We start from the raw sequence: 22,688 nt of genomic DNA on the forward strand, positions 1-22,688 counted from the left end.
TGTTAAATCTTTTTCAGCCTTTCTCCTGGTGTATGTGTTAATATCAGTTCAGTTTCCAATCCAAGATCCACATGAGTTCTTGTGTTCTGTGAACCTTTAGCCGGGGCACAATACACCAAGGGCAAAACTTTGTTAACAAGTGACGTATAAGAAATACCTGACACTGAATTTCACTAGAACAGAGAACCACCACGGCCTTGGGGTGGATGTCCTGCATTTGCTCACTAAGAAAGTGCCTTGGATAAACCAAGAGAATTTTTCAACAGGGGAAAAAAAAAACTTTAAAAGAATTTCTACAAGTTTTAAACACTACCTTTTCAGAAAATACTTTTTCTGTTCATAGCTTATACATCTGGTATACAATTAAAGTGAAACAGCAATCAACAGAGTAAACATGTACTTGACCTGAGGTATCAACCCATGTGTCTTCCATGGATTATCAGTTTTCAAAAATTAGAAAGCACTGAGTTGCACTCAACACTGAGAAGTGCTGAAGAGATGATGATGGCCCTTTACAACTTCACATTCCTCTCCGGACATCCCTGGGAACATTAGTCCTAACTAACAGAACTCCAAAATGCTGAAATCCATTTAATAGAGTCTAAATAACAGAACTTAACATTATGACCCAGGCCATCCTTGAGCTAGATTACAAACAAATAAAACATCTGATGTTGGAACAGAAAAATCCAATCAACCTGAAGGGTTTTTTTCCCCCCCCCCCCCNTCTTAACTTTTTAGTTAGGAGTTTTGTTTTGCTTTTGATGGAAATAAGTTTAGTCTAGAAATAGGTACTTTCTTTCGCATGAAATCAATGAGTAATAAGATATCTGTCCATACACATTAAAGGCCACCAAAAATGTTATTCCTGTTGAAAATTGTATGTAAGTTTTAATATTCAAAAGGTATTTTCCTGTAGTAGTCCCTGAGGTCTGAATATTTTGTTTTCTACGAAGTTAACTTCCTTCCTTTTCTATTCTCCCAAAGCACTTATCAATAAAATGTATAGAAAATGTGGTCAGGATGAAATTCAACAGAAGAAGACAATCTACCACTTATTGTGGTAGGGTATGTATGTTTTCGGTAAGGTTAGTAACTAATTATAATTTTCTTAATAAGGATGAAAGTACCAAATTTCAAGGGAACAATTATGATAACTCATTTCGGTTTTTACAAAGATTTTTCTAATTGTTTCCAAATAGCCTACCCTTTGAGAACTAGACATTTGAGAAAAATCGAAGTGTACAATATAATCTTAAAATAATGTACCAATTTACACTTATAGACTTTACAAACATCTCTATGTCAACAGGAAAAATGACCTTGGGGATGATAGTAAGAAAAAGGGACAACGTGAATATGAGGAACTCCACGGCTGAAATCATTTGGTCATCTCCAGAAACTCAATTTTGTCTTACGTTGTTCAGGTTTGAGTTAAAAGAACCCTGGAAAGTAATCACTTGCATTTGTTTTTGTGAAAAGAAAAAAACACTGTGTTTCATGTAAGTATTTCTCTCCTTCCTCCATTTTCTCCTTTTGAATTTGTAGTAAGTTTTCATGATCTGCCAATGAGTTACAATTCATAAGCCCTTCATGGGCTGTGTGTCTTGTGCCTTCTAACCCACCAAGGAGCAGATTTCCAAAGCAGGCCTATTTTTGCTTCAGCACACCAGTCTAGTTTAGAAAGAAAGAAGTTATAGAAGGGGCGGGGAGAATATCAGTGATCTCACTTCTCAGTTTTAAGAATTTGAAACAATGACTCATCAGAGAATGATGATTGCTACTCTGCTTATCAGCACATAGCTAAGTTTATCTACGAATTACTAAGAATAGCAGCCAAAGAAACGAAGAGCCACCTGGCAGAGCCAAATATATTGTGACCAGAAGAGTAACTCAGAGGCTCATGTAACTCTTGAACTTCTTTTGTGCTCAGGGAATATTTCAAGTTTGTAGAAACAAAAACCACTGGAAGTCTTCTGGAGGAGGCTCCAAACCTTCATCTTAAATTTGATGGCTAAAATTGAGGATCTTTTGGCAGGGTGAGGTTCACACCTAAATTATTAGTTAGAACTTTAAAAATGCCAGCTTTCCTAATAGTTCTCGCAAGAATCAGGTATTTCTTGTCCTCTCCAAGTGTCTTATATTGGCTAAAGTTTGGGGTTTCTAGAGATTTTGATCATCAACCCTGCTAAACAAAGTAATGTCGTCATTGTATCCTGGGGTTGAATATTCTGTGTGCTCCAGTAAGACATATTTGTCTTCACTGCCATTCAGCGAGAGGACCTCTTTCTGTGTAGTGGACGTCAGGTCACTCCAGGTAATGTCAGTGTTTTTAAAAGCATGTAGAAGAAAGATGCCATTGATAATGGTGAAGAAGCCACTCAGGGTCCCGATGATATCTCCAGCCTTCATGCCATACCATTCTTGGAATAAGATGGCGGAGCAAGTTACTACCATGGATGTGAAGAACACATAATAAATGGGAGTCACGAGAGATGTGTTAAAGGTGTCCAGTGCCTTGTTGAGATAGTTAATCTGTGTCGTCACTGAAAGCACAAGTACACCCAACAAAACAAAGACCAGTGGATGCCTATAAACTGGCTTCCATTCCAATAGTTCCTTAATGGCAATTCCCAGGCCCTTGACAGAGGACACTGAAAATGCTCCAATCAAGGAACAGATTGAAATGTAGACCAATATATTGGTCTGTCCCTTCCTGGGAGCCACGATCAATATCAGCACCAACGAGATCACTGTTATGATCACGGCAAAGGAAATAAATCCTGTGTGGAAGAAAAAAGAATTAGAATTCAGAAAATGCTGACAAGATCATATCTTTATGAAATGTTGTTAGTCAAGAGTTTAGGAGCACAGTTGTTTCAGAAAGGGAAGTGAGATTAGATTAAAATAACAAAACCAAAACAACATTTTACTAGCATGGCTCTCAACATTTTACAGTGGACTCTCACAAACGTATCTTTTGAATTTCATAGCTAACACTATGAGGTATGGTAGCTATCGTCTGAGTGACTCTTTATTTTCAGAGAGGAAAAGTAGCCACAATTGGGGTTGGAACACATGCCTTTTGCCTCTCCTATCCCCATCTCTTCCTTTCACGTACAGAGAGGAAGCATGGACAGAACAATAAGTTGGGTCACCTGTATAGAAAACTTGTGATACAGTCAAACCTTACTGTATCTCACAACCCACCATGAAGCTTACAGCTTTTTACAGAATTAGCACAGATTCATTTGATGAGGAGAGAAAATGGAACAGAATCTGAGTAAGGGTTTCTTTTGGTTGAATCACAGACCTGGGTCTCTCAATTTCATTTCCATTTCATGCAAAGAAGTGACTTCCTCTTCTTGCGGGGCATGGATAACCATCACAGTTGACCCCAATATACTTAAAATGCAGCCCATTTTACCATGAATGTTCAGATGCTCATTTAAAAAATAGGAAGACAATATTGCACTGTTGGGAGAAGAAAAACAAAATCGCTCATTCAATTAGCTTTTGATCCCATAGCAGCTCAGAAGTCTCGCTGTAGTATGTGCCATCCCGTATCCCTGTCTACAGTCGACTGATCTGAATATGCTACATGCCGCTGAAAAACCTGATTAGCTTTAAAACTCAGAAATGATGGTCAAATCTGCTGAATTGCTTTAGCATCTAAAGAATTTTCACAGACATTCTATATCCCTGTAATCTTCCCATGAGAGGTCATTTTCAATTTCCCCATCTTCTATAATGCCAAACAAAATGGAAGATCTTTTATATCTTACTGGCTTGATACACTTAGGATATCTGTGCTCAAAAAAGCTCAAATCAGTAACTACGGATTATCACTCCTTGCACAGACAGTGTTCTAGTGCTCTCTGTGTGCTGACTCATTTACTTCTCACAGCAATGCTATGAAGAAGGTAAAAAGAAGTGGGTAGGCCTAGCCATAAGCTTTCTGCTAGGGATGGATAGATAAAAGGAACAGAAAAGCACAACAAAACAGTTGCTTAACTGTAAGAGTTCACATGTCCATTGAGCACATTCATTTGGGATCCTAATAAAGACCAACTCAGAAAGATGAGATGCACATTCTATGAACATAAAAATGACTCCTGTTTCCATGACTAAAAAACTCAGAGGTCTCTGAACAGAACTATCCAGCAAATAATGCAAGACTTTAGGTGAGAGTTGAAGTTTAACCCAAACACTGTTTTTAAACCCTCTGATAACTGTGGTCATTAGTCACTATGACAACAGAAAGGCTGAAAAGGGCTGTGGCAATGTGTTCAGGTGAGAGAGAAAAAAATCCCGTAGGCTTCATTGAATAAACGCAAACATAACACGTGATTATTTTATGTTAGCAGGAAATTAGGACCCCCTCATATTTTTCTAAATAACAACAATAACATAACTTATTTCTCATTTCTACTACTCTTGATTGTGTCTTCTCAAATTAGTTGTGTGATATTTTGTCTGGAAATATGCTTAGCAATATATTTCTTGTGGTTTAAGCTCATCATGGTATTGACATCTCCACAGAAGCCAAGTTCATTTCTCACATACCTTACGAGCACACTCAGAGCACCCAACGGGGTGACCAAGGTGGCCGGTGCGAAAGCATAAGCTGCAAAATTTGCCGCTTCTCCGGCTCCCACTGGAAAACAAGCCATAGTATTCACGTGAGAGATGGATTTACTTGTCAGAAGAGAAAAACCAAGGACACAAGCAAAATGGTAGACTTTATGCCAAGGATACTAACAGATCTAGTAAAAGGAACAATTAAACTTTTTTAATGGAGCTTGGGGGGAGGATTGGTATTAAGGGCTGCAGATAAACTGTAATTACCTGGTGATAGGAACTCAAGGCAAAAAAAAAAAAGTGGTAACAGATGAATACACATTTTAAGTGACTTCCAATAGAGACTTTAGTTACATCACTACCAAAAACATATTTGGCCACTCTGATAAAAGTCTAATTAGAGGCAGCTTTAACCTAAGCAAAGAATTTTTCTATTTGCTCAAGAATACCTACTGTTATGCAAATTAACAAAAGGCAGAGTGGCAAATTAGCGTGCTTTGCAGAGATCTGCTTACCGGGCAGGGCATAGCCAGAAACGCCTACCACTGTCCTAGGTCGCCAGGCATCTGTCTCTGAATCGCACAAGATCCTAAAGCACTTTAACAGGATCTTAAAGCTCAAGGAGAGGCAGAGGGCTGTTTTAAAGTCATAAGGATGTGCTCCTGCCATCTTTCTCTCATCCAAGGAAGTCTAGACCTCTGTGAAACGATTTCTATGGTGAGGGAAAATCCCTCTAAGAACTACACTCTTGTCTCGGAGCCAAAGTATTCTTATGGGTCCCAAGTGAATACTTGCCAACAGAAGGCAGTATTTCACAAGGGCAAACCAGCCCAAGAAAACACTTATATTGTAGAGAGAGCTTCTGGAACAGATAAACGACACCAGAATACTTTTTCTTTTTCCATCTGGCTGCTGTGTTCCCAGCCTTCCCCTCTACACCCCAGCCAAATCTGCAGGAGTACTCAGCTTGAGGGAAATACCATAAAACACATAGAAACTTCCAGAACAGAGCAATTAGGAGACTGCTCTTCTAAGAAGAGCCATGGCAGTTTTCTTCAAATATTAAGCTTTCTTGAATACTTGATATTATTTATATTTGTATCTCTTCCAGACAGCTTTCTGGGAAAATATTAATTTCATGATTGAAGTGCTATGTGTTTGTCAGGAGATAAAATCTCTAATGTTGTACACTTCTGCTTTTCTGTCTTCAATACTAGCATGAACTTGGTACATGATGAGAACAAAATTGTAAATGTAGGCATATACTGTTCTCCTTATATCTTCATCCTGCTGTGCGGGTAGAGGGGTGGGGAGACGAGTAGAAGAGAGAGAAAAGCATAAAAAAATCATCCAAATCTCTATCTGAAATCTCCCCAGTACATCCTGGTCAACTTTAATTCAAAAGAAGTAAGAAAACAGAAAACACCTTAACAACTGTAATTAACTTAATTAACTTTTAAATTTAATCACATTTAAATGATTATCATTCTTTTAGATTCTAACACTGAAGAAAAGTTATCCAATTCCTTTGCATAGGAGGACCACACAAGTACTGAAATGTGTTAGTTGGTGTGAGAAAACAAATGGAAGTTTTCAGTCTACTTGCTGCAGAGGAAGATGACTAGCAGGAGGTGTGAAACTACAGTTTATAAGCTCCTATCTTTGTAAGTCTTAGGTCTGGGATTTCAGCGGAGTTAGGGGAGGAGATAGAAATCTGCAAAAGCGCCTGTGAGCACATGAACACTGCCTTCTATTTGCACAGCATATGAGCATTTCTAAAGTGCTTTCCCATCCAACAGTCTCTTGTGCTCCTCAGGGCAAGTCTGGGAGAAGAGTGCTGACAGCCTCCATCTTCTCTCCATTTCTTCTGTGCTAAGCAGCCCGACGGGACTTTAATTAGCCCCTGTTTTGGTGCCGGCCAGTGAAATGCACCCATTCCTTAGTAAACATGCAGCTAGAATAGTCACAGATTCAAATCAGGAGCAGGGAAATGCGGGAAGAGGATGTTTTCCGCGTTGTTCTGGGAGATAAAATATAACAAAAAGGGAACTTCGTGATAAGATAACAGTACTTCAGATGTTAACTTTTTTCCTTGCATTCTAAGACAGGATTGAGAACATGGGGGTACAGGGAGAGAAGAGGAAACATTAATTTTAAACATGTGACTTTGTATGTAAGACAATATATTATACCTGCACGAAAGTGTCTAAACTTTAATGCCATCCTTACCAAGAAGATAAATTAATCAATTTTGAGCAACCCCATGTAATTTATTTATCATTTTACAAGCATGCACTATTTTCAGCAGTAAAGACTTACTTGAGAGTAATCCTGCCCACCAGAGCCATTCCTTGAGGTAAGAATGTCCACCTTGTCCTAGGAAAATAAGAACAATTAAGATGAGTTTCTGAACTGGAGGAAGAAGATCGGAAGAACCGACTGCTAGGAAGAGTAATGGAATATGATTGGAAGAGGCGAGATGCAAAGCCAACTCAGTCCAGCTAGTCTTTAGCTTATTTACTTGGTCATTTCTGAAGATCTTCTAGGCTTTCGATTATGTCACTTTTGATTTTTATAGAAAGTAAGCTTTTTCATTTGCAAGAAAATTTTATTTAATCATTAGGGTAGTGTATTTATGCCAGCCAGAGGTATGGACACAGACTATTATAACCTCTAAGTACTTTGCTTCACCCACAGTTAAAATTAAAGACAGAAAATATATATTGTAAGTTACATCGGTACCTAATGAGGACCTTGAAGGGAAGAAGACGGTTGACAGACAAGCTTTTGAGATTTTGGATAGTCAGTCAGAGAACAGCAAGCATTAGTCAGTAGGCCTCTCCTTATTCTCTACCTTGGCATCATGAAATTGAGTTTCTCTCTAGTCTACTGAAAAGGACAAAAAGCTTTCCTGAGATATTCAGAGTTATCTTTTCTTTACTGTAATCTGTGACCTAAAGTCATTGCTATCTTTGCTATAGAAAATGGAATTTTCTCACCTATTCAATATACTTAATCCTGTGTCTTTGACCTGATTTTGTTATAATGAAACAAACAGGGTATATTAGCTGTGAAGATTATCTTGCAAGGTAGTTATTTATTTAGGATTTTCTTCTTATAAAATGTGCAAATGATTAAATTGGAATATTATAATATAATTTAATAATCTGTCTTTTAAAAATTTAATAATGTATCACAAATATTTTTCTCAAACAATATATCACAATATTAATTAATGGCTTAATATTATTTCAAAATCTGGCATATCATTATTTACTTAACCTGTGTGCAACACACACACACACACACACCGAGTTTCTAGTTTCGTTCTCATTACATAAAACCTTTAAATAAATATCCTGGTATGTAAATATAGGTGGCATTCTTGTTCACCTCTTAAGATAAATTTCCAGAAGTGAAATTATTATGTTTTAAGACAGTAACATTTTTTAAAATGTTTTATTTATTTCTGAGAGATGGAGAGAGACAGTGTGAGCAGGGGAGGATCAGAGAGAGAGGGAGACACAAAATCTGAAGCAGGCTCCAGGCTCTGAGATAGCTGTCAGCACAGAGCCTGACGTGGGGCTTGAACCCACGAACCACGAGATCATGACCTGAGCCGAAGTCCAACGTTTAACTGACTGAGCCACCTGGGAGCCCCCAAACAGTAACATTTTTGAGCTTTACCAAACCGTTCTTAGGAAAGTTTGTACCCATTTATGCTATATGCTGCCTCCAGCAATGTTTGGGAGGGCTATTTATTTTCCAAAGTCCCTTACCAACACAAGGCCTTTGCAAGAAAAAACAAAACCTGGTTAAAATGGTAGAAAACCACCCAGGAGCTCATTGTACATAGTTGGTATCTCTCTAGGTACTAGTGAAATAACATTTACTTCTACCTGATTATTGGCCACATGCATTTCTTGTTTTGTGAGTTTCTTATTTATGTACTTTGCCTATTTTACCTTAGGCCACTACTAATCTTTTTCTTATCAACTATAGTCACTATATATATTGTGGATCTTAATATCCTTTGTCTGTCATATATTTTGGAAGCATGCCCACCCCCACCCCCCACCGTGTCATTTGCTCTTTAGTTTCAGTTAGATGTTTCCATGTAGGATTTTTTTTTTTTTCAAATCAATTTAGATAATCTCTTCCTTCATATAGAATAGCTTCTTCGTTTATCTGTACAGTTAGAAAGACCTTTTAGGATTTTGAAAAAATCATTTCATTTTAAATTGCTGAATGGTATGAAGTAGAACTCTTACATTTTTCTCCTGTAATTTTTGCTGATTGTCTTAACGCTTTTTAAAGTATGTTTGCTTTGAGAGAGAGAGAGAGAGAGAGAGAGAGCACGTGTGCCCACCCTCATGCAAGGGTGGGGCAAAGAGAGAGGGAGAGAGAGAATCCCAAGCAGGCTCTGCGTGCTGTCAGCACAGAGCCTGATGCGAGGCTCAGTCTCACGAACCATGAGATCATGACCTGAGCTGAAATCATGAGTCATGTGCTTAATCTACTGAGCCACCCAGGTGCCCCATTAACACTTTTGACTGAATAATCCATCTTTTCTCCAGTGAATTGAAATGCCACTTTAAAAAATCGTACATTCAATTGTTACAAGTACTTGGGTCCCTTGATAAGTTTTCAATTCTCTTTCATTTTTTATCTATCTTTTTTAGTGCCAGTACCAAACTGTTTTAATTTCTATAGCATTATAGTATATTTTATTTCTGATAGTGCAAATCTCCTCCAATAGTACTTTCGTGAACTTGTTTGTGTAATTTGTAGTCACTTTTTCATATAAACCTTAGAGTAATATTTAGCTCTTCTATGATATTCTTGATAAGAAAGAATAGAAATTCATGGTTAATGGAGGGTAGTCAAGCTGAGTTACTCAACATGTGAAATATCACTGTGATAACAGCAACTTTGTTCTGCTATCCATTTATTCATTTAACATATACTTACTGGGGTGCCAAATGCTATGCTGGGGAAGGTTCCTGCTCTTGTGAATCTGCTATCAATAAACAAGTAAATGAACAATAAATGTACAATGACAGACTTTCTAGATACAATGAAGGAAACCCTTAGTGCAATGATAGACAGTAACAGGGCAGGGTTGGGATGGAAAGGGACATCTCCCAGAGAGGAAGGCCAGAGACGGTGATGATATTTAGGCTGAAGTCTGAAGGATGAGTCAGCCAAATGAAGGGCAGGGAGAAGAGGGTTCCAAGCAAAAGGAAAAGGCCTTGAGATGGCAAAGAACTTGGTCTGTTCCAGGAATCAGAGAAAAGTAAATGACAGGGAAGGCAGCAGAATATATAAGCTGGAGAGGTTGCCAGGGCCAGTTTACACAGGAGGTCAGAGACTGCGGAAAGGTGTCTGGATTTTATTCTGAGTGCAAAGAAAGGCTACTGACGTGTTTTAAGCAGGGAAGCAGCATCTGACCTTGACCACTGAAATCACACACAACAGCTATGAAAGAAGAACTCATCCCTCTGAAACAAGAATTTTGGTTGCACCCTAAAGGAGACACAGGTGGCTCAATCCTGGGCACTGCAGAGGAGATGTGCTAAACTCAGACAGGGACTAAGAGACAATAAAATATTACTACTATGGCACTAGGGTCTTACAATAGGATTCTTTCTGCAGTTGCTGCAGAGACTCAAATTTGCTAGTTGCATCCATTTCTTACCGGCTCTGGTAACGCCCTTCTTGGCCAGCTGCAAGAGGCCCTTCTTTTTCAGTATGAAGCTGGAGCCAATAAAAATACTGGAACTTACTGCCAGCGCCAGGCCTACATACAGACTGTATTTGTTTTCTACGTTTGCAGAAATGATCAAGTCGCTTATGCTGGAATTCATGTCCCTGTAGCTGGCGTTCAGGTCCCTGTAGAGGAGAGGAGAAGCCAGCAGCTGGGACACATTTGTGATCTCACACCAGGCCTGTGCGGAGTTTGCACAGACTAGAGACAGCGTGTAGCCTGGAAAAAGGGAAAGAAGGAAATGTCAACAAACACGAAAGGGAGATACATTAAAGTTTACCCCTTTTCTGTAAGAAAGAGAAACCCATGGGGCGCCTGGGTGGCTCAGTCAGTTGAGCATCTGACTTCAGCTCAGGTCATGATCTCATGGCACATGGGTTCAAGCCCCTTGTCAAGCTCTGTGCTGACAGCTCAGAGCCTAGAGCCTGCTTCAGATTCTGTCTCCCCCTCTCTCTGCCCCTCCCCTGCTCATGCTCTGTCTCTCTCTGTTTCTCAATAATAATAATAAACAAATGTTAAAAGGAAGGAAGGAAGGAAGGAAGGAAGGAAGGAAGGAAGGAAGGAAGGAAGGAAGGAAGAGAAACTCAATCGGACCGCACTGAAACCCTGTTTTTCACTGTATGAAGGGAAGTTCCCAGGAGGTGATCCACAGTCCCGTGGACACGTTCTGCTTGGCTCACACAGGTTCTTGAAAATGTTTTGGAAATTGTTTAGCTGTAATCATTTAAAAACGAGAGATTTCACCTGAAACTCTGACTTCCTCTTATAAATTGGAGAGTCTGGGCAACACTTGCTTGGTTCTTCGTTCTAGCAAAACAGCAACCTGAGTGGTGCTCAGCAATTCATCACAGTCCCCCACACGCACCTCATTCCTTCTTGTGATCAGCATGGCTCCTGGAGGGTAGTGTTTATGATGCCTGGGTGTGGGGACGGGCAGGGCGACCCAGTGGTCAGCATGTTAAAGGAAATGCAGCTAACACATTCAGTGGGGTGTGAACTGTGCCTTTCAGAAAACGTATTTTAAAAGTGGGTTTACTTGAGGGTGTTATGCTGAGCGAAATAAGTCAGGCAGAGAAGGACAAATATCATATGTTTGCACGTATAGGAGGATTAGGAGGAACTTAACGGAGGACCATGGGGTAGAAGAAGGGCGGAAATGGTGGGGGGAAGGGAGAGAGGCAAACCATGAGAGACTCTTGAATGCTGACAAAAACTGAGGACTGATGGATGTGGGGGGAGGGGGGATGGGCATGGAGGAGGGCACTTGTGGGGATGAGCACTGAGTGTTATGTGGAAACTAATTTGACCATAAACTATTTGTAAAAAAAATAAAAAATAAAAAATAAAAGTGGGTTTAGAGTTCTGTACCACTTTTCCTGAAGAGAATGATTTTCCTACTCCTCTCCCTTTTCCTAAATAAAATAGAATCTAATAAAAAAATGAATTAAACGTCAGTAGGCTTTTCTTAGAATAGCATTCAAATAAACATGTAAATCTACTGAACCAGACCCATTATTATTAGTGCCTTGGAATTTGAAAGCTAAACACTAAAACACAATAGACAAAGTAAGAAATTTTTATTTATTTTTTATTTATTTTTAAATGATTTTCTTTTTGAGAGAGAGAGAGCACCTGCACATGAGTGAGGGTGGGGTGGAGAGAGAGGGGGGACAGAGGATCCCAAGCAAGCTCTAGGCTGACAGCAGAGAGCCCAACGTGGGCATCCAACTCATAAGCCAAAGTCAGACAGTCAACCGACTGGGCCACCCAGGCGCCCGTGTAAGAAACTTTTAAATCTGTTCTCCACTTGAAAAGCTAGCTGCAAACAGGGTGAGATTATGACTAGATTTTCTGACATTCTTCTCAACTTTTTTCCTTTTATTTTTATTTCATTTTAATTCAAGTATAGTTAACATACAGTGTTATATCAGTTTCATTTTTTTTCTTTAAAAAGCATATGTTCCCATTCTAACAAAAAAGGCAAAGCAAAATGAATCAACTACAATTTTAGAGTTCAATGAAAACGATTAGTTTTACATACCTTTTTTTTTTTTTTTTTTTTTACATCTCAGAAATCTTAAGAAGGCAAAAGACAGTTTGACCAAATGATGCCTTAGGGATAAAACTGTGGTAACTGGATCAATGCCCCGCTGACATTATGCAGTTATCTGAATTTACCACTTACACAGTTAGGAAACCACCATAAAATTCAGGCCTTAGAAAGGTAAAATAGGGGTGGCTGGGTGGCTCAGTTGGTTAAGTGTCTGACTTCGGCTCAGGTCACAATCTCACAGTCCGTGGGTTCGAGCCCTGCATTGGGCTCTGTGCTGACAGCTCAGAGCCTGGAGCCTGCTTCAGATTCTGTGTCTCCTTCTCTCTCTGACCCTCCCCTGCTCATACTCTGTCTCTCTCTCAAAAATAAATAAAGATTTAAAAAATGTAAAACAAAAAGGTAAAATAATTGAATTCATTTTTTCATGATTATTTCACTTATTTCTTATCATTTGAAAATGAATCAACTGTTTCACAGATACAGCATAAATTCTAAGTCAAAACTGCTAAATATTCCAAGAAGAATTCTACTGCTGGCAGGCTAGTCTATATCATTGAGGAAGTTTCAGGCAGGTTGTTAATAAGAATTGCTACAAATTTTCAAACAAGCTAGCCCTTAGTAATCCTGTTCCAGTCACTGTTCATCTCATCTAAATCCCAAGAATGGAAAATGATTTTCATAGTAAGAACTTTCATTCCATTAATTCCTGAGAGAGAAAACATCTGACTTGACTTTCCAGTAAATTCCATGGCTGCACTGGTGTTACTATGTAATTAACATAACCATTCCAAAACTTCATCTGGGAAACAGTGTGGGCAGGTCTCATTCCAGTGAAACAAAAATAAGCTGTTGACACAGCAAAATGTTTCTGACGTTTTCGGGGGTGTGGGGGCAGAAGGCGATAAGGGAAAGCAAATAATCTTTGTTGCATTTTGTAAGTTCTTATTGTGAACAGTAGATATTAATGCTGCAAGTTTTATGGCAGGAACAATAATAAAAATCTTGTCTAGTTTCTGACCTTAGAAAAATGGTTTTATGTTTTGGGTGCATGTTGATGAGAGAGCCTACAGCAGATGTGACTGAAGGAGGAAGTGGGGGGTTGAAGGGTGGGTTGGTGGGTGTGGAGTGGTTTAGGGCAGAAGGAGACAGATGGGTGAAGTACAGTGTGTGGGCAGGGAGTCCGTGGAGTGTTTCAGAGGAATCAGAAATCTGAGTTGGGCTTCTTAAGATTCTAGTAAGCAAAGTAAGTTTAATCTAAACTTTATTAGACATAGAGAAAATCTATTACAGTCATATTTTATTTTGTTTTTTAAATATTTATTTTTGAGAGAGAGAGAAAGAGAGAGAGAGAGAGCACACCTGTGCAAGTGGGGGAGGGACAGAAAGAGACGGAGACAGAATCCAAAGCAGATTCCAGGCTCGGAGCTGTCCGCATAGAGCAATGTGGGGCTGGAACACAGGAGCCGAACTGAGAGATCACAGCCTGAGCCAAAGTCAGATGCTTAACCAACTGAGCCACCCAGGTGCCCATCATTATATTTTATTTTAATAGACACTAGTACCCCTCTAAAATCATGGTACCAATACATACTCCTACACATAGGAACATGCATTAATTCTTTGGTATGGTTATTATTAATTTGTGTAAATACTGAGTAATATTTAGAAAATATGTGTCAGTTATTAAGAAAATTAATTCAGTATGCACCAATGTGTCAACCACCCAATTTAAGAAATAAAACATTATCTCTATCATTATCCCTGACTTTCTGCATAAGATCCCTTTTCTTTAAAAAAAAAAAAAGATTTCCCTTATATGACTATATCTTTAAAAAATAAATTATTCAGTTTTGCTTCCTTTGCACCCTATGAAATGTAGGTGCTCACAATTTTCTCATTTTACAGTTGGTGGACATTTGGGTAATGTACAATGGTTTTGCTCTTCAAACAGTACTGCTAAAGTTCTTAGTTAGGTTGAAACATATGTAATTAATAATAGTTGACAATTTTTGACCCCATGAAAATAGCAGTTTCATATGGTTGAACTTGATATGTATCTTCTATGTATAAGTGTGAAAATTCACTTACACACACAACAACTTAAGAATTTAAAAACAAAGCTAAATTGTTTGTAGGATTATATGTCTTTCCTTACCTTGAGCTCTGTTCCTGTCTATAATCATGGACAAGTTGAGTATTCACTTTTTTTTAAATTTATTTTTTTAAATTTACATCCAAGTTAGTTAGCGTATAGTGCAACAGTGATTTTAAGAGTAGATTCCTTAATGCCCCTTACCCATTTAGCCCATCCCCCCTCCCACAGCCCCTCTAGTAACCCTCTGTTTGTTCTCCATATTTAAGAGCCTCTTATGTTTTGTCCCCTCCCTGTTTTTATATTATTTTGCTTCCCTTTCCTTATGTTCATCTGTTTTATATCTTAAAGTCCTCATATGAGTGAAGCCATATATTTATCTTTCTCTGACTGACTAATCTCGCTTAGCAGAATACCCTCTAGTTCCATCCACATAGTTGCAAATGGCAAGATTTCATTCTTTTTGATTGCTGAGTAATACTCCATTGTATACATATACCACATCTTAATTATCCATTCATTTGTTGATGGACATTTGAGCTCTTTCCATACTTTCGCTAATGTTGATAGTGCCGCTATAAACATTGTGGTACATGTGCCCCTTCGAAACAGCACATCTGTTTCCCCTGGATAAATACCTAGTAGTGCAATTGCTGGGTTGTAGGGCAGTTCTATTTTTAATTTTTTGAGGAATCTCCATACTATTTTCCAGACTGGCTGCACCAGTTTGCATTCCTACCAAGAGTGCAAAAGAGATCCTCTTTTTCTGCATGCTTGCCAACATCTGTTGTTGCCTGAGTTGTTAATGTTAGCCATTCTGACAGGTGTGAGGTGGTATCTCATTGTGGTTTTGATTTGTATTTCTCTGATGATGAGTGATGTTGAGCATTTTTTCATTGGCCATCTGGATGTCTCCTTTAGAGAAATGTCTATTCATGTCTTTTGCCCCCTTTTTCACTGGATTATTTCCGTTTTGGGTATAGAGTTTGATAAGTTCTTTAAAAATTTTGGATACTAACCCTTTATCTGATATGTCATTTGCAAATATCTTCTCCCCTTCCGTAGGTTGCCTTTTAGTTTTGCTGATTGTTTCCTTCACTGTGCAGAAGCTTTTTATTTTGATGAGGTCCCAATAGTTCATTTTTGCTTTTGTTTCCCTTGCCTCCAGAGATGTGTTGAGTAAGAAGTTGCTGTGGCCGAGGTCAAAGGGGTTTTTGCCTGCTTTCTCCTCGAGGACTTTGATGGCTTCCTGTCTTACATTTGCTCTTTCATCCATTTTGAGTTTATTTTTGTGTATGGTGTAAGAAAGTGGTCCAGGTTCATTTTTCTGCATGTCACTGTCCAGTTTTCCCAGCACCACTTGCTGAAGAGCCTGTCGTTATTCCATTGGATATTCTTTCCTGCTTTGTCAAAGATTAGTTGGCCATACATTTGTGGGTCCATTTCTGGGTTCTCTATTCTGTTCCATTGATCTGGTCTGTTTCTGTGCCAGTACCATACTGTCTTGACAATTACATCTTTGTAATACAGCTTGAAGTCTGGAGTATTCACTCTTGACTTCAATTTCCTCATCTCTAAAATGAGGGAGTTTGACTCCATGATTCTGACGAAGCTTTCTATAAATTTATGATTTGATCATAAGCTATCTTTGTTCCCAGCGTAATTTATTGACAATCCCAGTGGCTCATAAATGTTGCTGATATGATACACCAGCTTTAAATTCATAGGCACTTGGAGTGGAAAGACATTTCAAAGAAACTGATGCCAAGATTACTAAGTGACTTGTGAAAGCCATGTAGTTGCCCAAATCACAACCGAGTAGCAACCCAATTTCCACGCCAGTATTCTTTTTATTTCAGAAAAGTAAAAACATAAAGTACAAACAAATCCAGTTGAAAGTTATTATTGATGTTTATACAAAGATGAAACACTCTGAATGATTTTTTCAAGTACGATTTGCCTATAGAGAATAATAATTAAAATTGTCCAGTTCATTGTATACAGTAGGAAGCTGGTTCCTAAGACGTCCATGATTGTGTAAAACTGCATTTTTAATCACTACAAGATATTTCCAGTTTGAAGAAATCATTGTCTCACTACCTATACTACGTGTTAGTTTGGCTTATTATTCAGCAAATATTTACTCCCTTATACCTCCTGATGTGGGCAGAGCATTCTTCCCCTGAGGTTAGGCTGGAAGTGAGTTGGTGGCCAATGGGACAACAGCAGAGGTGACATGAGAACAGGCTTCAAATGCACTGTTAAGTTTACTCTCGTTCACCTCTGTATTGGTCAGGCATAGAGCTTCGCAAGCCCCTTCAGCCTGAGCCCCAGCATGAAAACACATGAAGCAGATCTAAACTCATCCCACATGAAGGAGCCAAGCTCCTTCATAGACACGTGGCCTGATGGAGAGACACCCAAGTGAACGCAGATTAGCTCAATCAACCATCAGCTGATCTACAGACACACCGGCAAGAATATAGGATTGTTGAGTTTGGGGCTATATATTACATAGGAATAGCTGACTGATACACTTAACTATTCCAATTAGCATACAAAAAATAAATGAATCTCTTTATGTTCCCTACAATTTATTCTGCAAATATCAGCCAGTGTGAATCAGATTATGTCATTCCCCTGCTTAATTTCCTTCTTCTTCCCCCATGACTTTTCATTGCTATTACAACAAAATCTAAACTTCTCATCCTAGACTCTTTAAAAGCTTTACATGCCCTGAAGTTTGCTCACCTGTGACATTATATTGCATCTCCCTCTCCCACTTAGTCTCTGAAATAACACTAGCCATCTTTTCAATCATTGATTCAACAGTTATCGAGTATCTACTGTCTTTGAGGCATTTTCTAGAAATTGGGGATACAATAGTGAATAAAACAGAATTCCTGCTCTCATGTTTATTCTAATGAGGGGAAACAAACAAGTAAACTAATACGTACATAATATGTTGAGTTCCATGGAAAGCAGTAAAAGTAGCATAAAGGAATTTTTTTTTTTTAATTAAGTGGACAAACCTCTCTGCTATGTGTAAATGCAACAATCCTGAGGCAGGAATGTGCTTGAGGCAGACTGGGATGATGGAAGGGAGACGGCAGGAAATGAGGTCTAAGTGTGGCAGGGGGCAAGATCAGGTGAAATGAGTCTTTAGATATTAGTAGGTCCAATCTTGCCATTCTCCCTCTAACATTCTATACTGACTTCCTTTCTCCAAAATCCCCACCATAGTCTATAAGGGCCCACAGGATCCTGCTTCCAGTTCTCTCTCTAACCACATTCCCTACAATTTTTTTTGGTCCTGTTTCTTTAATAAGCTACATTCCTTCTCACCTTAAAGCTTTGTGACCTGTGCCTTAGCCTGGGTAGTGGCTGGCAAGCTAACTGCTCCTCATTGAGCTCTTACTTGAAAATGGCACTTCCTTAGAAAGGCCTTCCTGCCTGCCCACTCTAAAGGAACTTCTTAGTCACTTTCCATCATATCATCTTACTGCCACAAAACAAACTTCTTCTCACAGTTTCATTATGGCTCTATACCAGCCTTGTATCCATATATGTATTTCTTTTTTAAAAAATATTTCCTTTTTTGTTTAATGTTACTTATTTTTGAGGGAGCAAGTAAGCAAGGGACGGGCAGAGAGGGAGGGAGACAGAGATTCACAAGCAGACTCCATGCTTCGGTGTAGAGATAGGCACAGGGCTCAAACTCATGGACCATGAGGTCATGGCCTGAGCAAAAAAATCCAGAGTTGGAAGCTCAACCAACTGAGACATCCAAGCACCCCTATTTCTTCTGTTTACTCAACAAAATAGCCGTTGAACACCTACCATGCAAGGCACTATGTTAGGTATTCATTTATTCAACACTTTGCGAATTCTTATTAAGCAATTCCTGTGTTCCAGGCCCTGTTCTAAGAACAGGTGAGATAGTGATCAACAGGACAGGTGAACAGATCTCTGTCCTCTGAGCTGACTGACACCTTTAGCGAGAGAGAACTATCAAACAGGAACAAGCGGGGCAGAATAGGAATGAGAAATAATTTAGAGAAAACTTGGCACAAAATAAGAATGAGAAATAATTTTGAGAATATATGGAAATCAAGTCACAGTAATATATCTACATATAAACTCCGTTCAATCTGGGTAAAAGACCATGATTTCAATTAACCAAAGTAAAATTGAGAAGACACTATTGATTAAAGAAAAAAATATCTTACCACTATGAGCGTGTTTGGAAGCCAAGTACTAGAAATCAAGAAAAAAATCCCATTTACAATTGTATCAAAACAGTAAGATGCCCAGGAATAAACCTAACCAAAGAGGGGAAAGATCTGTATTCTGAAAACTATAAAACACTGATGAAAGAAATTGAAAAGGACAAGAAGAAATGGAGAGACATTCGATGCTCATGGATTACAAGAACAAATATTAAAATGTCAATCCTACCCAAAGCAATCTACACTTTTAATGCAATCTCTATCAAAAGACCAACAGCATTTTTCACACAACTAGAACAAACAATCCTAAAATTTGTTTGGAACCACAAAAGACCCCATAATAGCCAAAGTAATGTTGAAAAAGAAAAGCAAAACTGGAGGCATCACAATTTTGGACTTCAAGTTATACTACAAAGCTGTAGTGATCAAAACAGCATGGTACTGGCACAAAAATAGGCACATAGTCTATAGAACAGAATAGAAACCCATAAACAAACCCACAATTATATAGTTAATTAATTTTTGACAAACCAGGGAAATATGCAATGGGAAAAAGACTGTCTCTTCAACAAATGGTGTTGGGAAAACTGGACCACTTTCTTACCCACACACAAAAATAAATTAAGAATGGATGAAAGTACTACATGTGAGCCTTGAAACCATACAAATCTTAGAAAAGAACACAAGTAGTGTTCTTTGATATCAGCCAGAGAAAGTTTCTTTCTAGATATGTCTCCTGAGGCAAGGGGAATAAAAGTTAAAATAAAATATTGGGACTTCATTGAAATAAAAATCTGCACAGAAAATAATCAATGAAACTAAAAGACAACCCATAGATGGGCACCTGGGTGGCTCAGTTGGTTAAGCAACTGACCCTTGATTTAGGCTCAGGTCACGATCTCATGCTCAGATCTCATGCTCGTGAGATGGAGCCCACATTGGCTCCAAACTGAGCATGGAGCCTGCTTGGGATTCTTTATCTCCTTCTCTCTCCCCCTCCCTCTCTCTATTCCTCTCTCACTCATGCACAAGCACACATGTTCTCTCTCTTCCAAAAATAAATAAATAAACATTTAAAAAACTTACAGAATGAGAGAAGCTATTTACAAATGACATATCTGATAAAGGGTTAGTATCCAAAATACATAAAGAACTTATAAAACTCAACACTCCCAACACAAATAATCCAATTAAAAAACAGGCAGAAGACATGAACAGATATTTCTCCAAAGAAGATATACAGATCATCAACAGACATCAACATGTAAAGATACATCAACATGTAAAGATGTTCATTATCACTTACCATGAGGGAAATGCAAATCAAAACTACAATGAGACACCAGAACTGTCAGAATGGCTAAAATCGACAACATAAGAAACAATAGGTGCTGGTGAGGATGTGGAGAAAAAGAAACCCTTATGCACTGTTGGTGGAGCTGCTGTAGAACACAGGTGGAGGATCCTCAAAAAGTTAAAAATAGGACTACCTTACCATCCAGAATACAAAAACACTAATTCAAAGGGATACATGTACTCCTATGTTAATAGCAGTATTATTTACAATAGCCAAATTGTGGAAGCAGCCTAAGTGTCCATCGATTGATGAATGGATAAAGAAGATGTGGGGTGTGCCTGTGTGTGCATAATAATACTCAGCCATAAAAAAGAATGAAATCTTGTCAATTGCAATGACGTGGGTGGAGCTAGAGAGTATAATGCCAAGTGAAATCAATCAGAGAAAGACAAATACCATATGACTTCACTCATATCTGGAATTTAAGAAACAAAAAAAACAAAGGGGGCAAAAAAGGGAGAGGGACAAATCAAGAAACAGAGTCTTAAGTATAGAGAACAAACTGATGGTTGTCAGAGGGGACGGAGGTGGATGGATGGGTGAATTAGGCAACGGGGATTAAGCAGTGCATTTGTCATGATGAGTACCAAGTGATGCATGTTAGTGTTGAGTCTACAGCTACACTGTACACCTGATACTAGTGTTACACTGCATGTTAACTAACTGGAATTAAAATAAAAACTTACAAAAGATAAAAACAATTATGTACAGTTCATATTAAACTTTAGACTAAACAATTTTAAGCACACGGTTTTCCGGAAAATGTTTAGTTGAGAACTTTAACTACCTTTAAGCACTTTTGAATTTCAGCACTTAAGAAATCTATGGAAGCCTGGAAGAACAACTTGTAAAAAATGGAGGCAACCTTTTTTTAGTGCAACAGAAAAGCAGCCAGTACACAAAAAATGAAGTTTTTTCTGATAATAAAAGTTGCATTCACTTGGTGAAACTTTGAGAAATGTTTATGGCATTTTTTAACGTAAAGTTTTTTAGGAGTAAAATTTCAGAATCATTAAAATGAATACCACTGCATCCAACAGAGCCAGAGAATGGGGACAGGCACCTACAGAAAAACAAAGGCCCAAATAATTTTGTGCCTGGTTTGATCACTAATTATGAAACATTATTCAGTTCTCTGGGCCTTGGTTTCTGTATCTGTGAAAAGGAGAGAATGACTACCTAATAAAACTCCTAGAATTTAATTATGTGTGAAGATAAACTGATACATTGTTATGCAAGCCCGTTTTGAAAATTTCAGATTATATACACCAATAAGGGACATATCCTAATCAGTACAAGAGAGATACAGCCAGTCCTCAAAGAACGCAGTTCCTTAATTTCTTCCTCTCAAAACCATCACAAGCTGAATCAGCCCTAAAAAACATCTATGTCATTTTTCATTCGGCCAGCTGGCTGCACCCTGGAAAAGCGGTCCACTCAGTCAAAACTTTGAAAACCACTGGATCCCTATCTCCAGCTTATTCTCCTTACTGCCAAACCAGCTCCGAATTCTCAAATAGGGGCCCAGGAATATATGGTTTATCCTCCTCACAGCCCAATCTTTCTGTCCCTTGATTCCTTTATCCCCTTCTACAGTTCCATGGCCCACAGTCTTCATGCAGTTGGTGCCTCACATGTGATGGGTGTTATTTCTCACATTCTATTTTCATGGTGTCATATTTTTAGAGTAATAAGGCTCAATTGGCTGTTGGACTCAAACTGAGATCTGTGGAATACGTGACATAATATCAAAAACCTAAATTTAAAAACACTTCATATGTGTTATTTATTTATTTATTATTTATAGAAAAGTTTGAATTAGAAGGTTTTTTGAAGCGTCTGTGGACGCTTCAAAAGAGTCAAAACCAAGGCTTGGGGTTAACTTTTTCTTCATGTAAGTCCAAATGGAATATTCTATCCTTAGATTCATGATGAACTCTTTGTCATTCAGGCCTCAGCTCAAATGTAACGTTCTCTAAGGGGTCTTCCCTGAGTACCTGATCTAAACATCCCCTGTTCTCACAACACATTATCCATGACACTTACCATTCTTGCAATGTCCTTTTTTTTTTAATTAATGTTTATTTATTTTTGAGAGAGAGAGAAAGAGACAGAGCATGAATGGGGGAAGGGCAGAGAGAGAGGGAGACAGAGAATCTGAAGCAGGCTCTAGGCTCTGAGCTGTTAGCACAGAGCCGGACGCGGGGCTCAAACCCACAGACCTAAAGATCATGATCTGAGCTGCAGGGGGACGCTTAACCAACTGAGCCACTCAGGTGCCCCTTGTAATGTCCTTTCTTATTCATTTGTTTCTTGCATAGAATCTGCCGTCTACACAGTAAGCTGCATGCAAGGCTTACTAGAGCCCAGGACTAGACTGTCTTGTGAATCCCTTCATACCAGCACCTAGGGCAGTGCTTGGCACGTGGGACTCTTGCTATTTGAATGACTGACTGACTGACCGAATGAATGAATGAATGAAAATTTGAGACTTTACTCCATGAATGAATGAATGAAAATTTGAGACTTTACTCCATGTCAGGCTCTGACCTGTATGCTTCCTATGTAATCTCACAACTGTAAACTTCCTCTTATTGAGGAAGACTCAA

At 38.6% G+C, this 22,688-nt stretch overlaps 1 protein-coding gene across 1 annotated transcript; it reads right to left on the reverse strand.

Annotated features, from left to right (window-relative positions):
• Window positions 1-1,272: 1,272 nt before the first annotated feature.
• Window positions 1,273-21,697, reverse strand: NIPAL1 (NIPA like domain containing 1). Its single transcript, XM_077757731.1, has 6 exons — window positions 21,571-21,697; window positions 10,280-10,567; window positions 6,901-6,957; window positions 4,567-4,657; window positions 3,314-3,474; window positions 1,273-2,783 (listed from the first exon to the last, which is right to left on the reverse strand). The coding sequence occupies exons 1-6, from the start codon at window positions 21,695-21,697 to the stop codon at window positions 2,164-2,166; spliced, it is 1,344 nt and encodes a 447-aa protein (XP_077613857.1). The 3' UTR covers window positions 1,273-2,163.
• Window positions 21,698-22,688: the final 991 nt, after the last annotated feature.

This window comes from Crocuta crocuta, unplaced genomic scaffold, assembly GCF_008692635.1.
Source record: "Crocuta crocuta isolate KB4526 unplaced genomic scaffold, BGI_CrCroc_1.0 scaffold282, whole genome shotgun sequence".
In the NCBI taxonomy this organism is placed as follows: domain Eukaryota; kingdom Metazoa; phylum Chordata; class Mammalia; order Carnivora; family Hyaenidae; genus Crocuta; species Crocuta crocuta.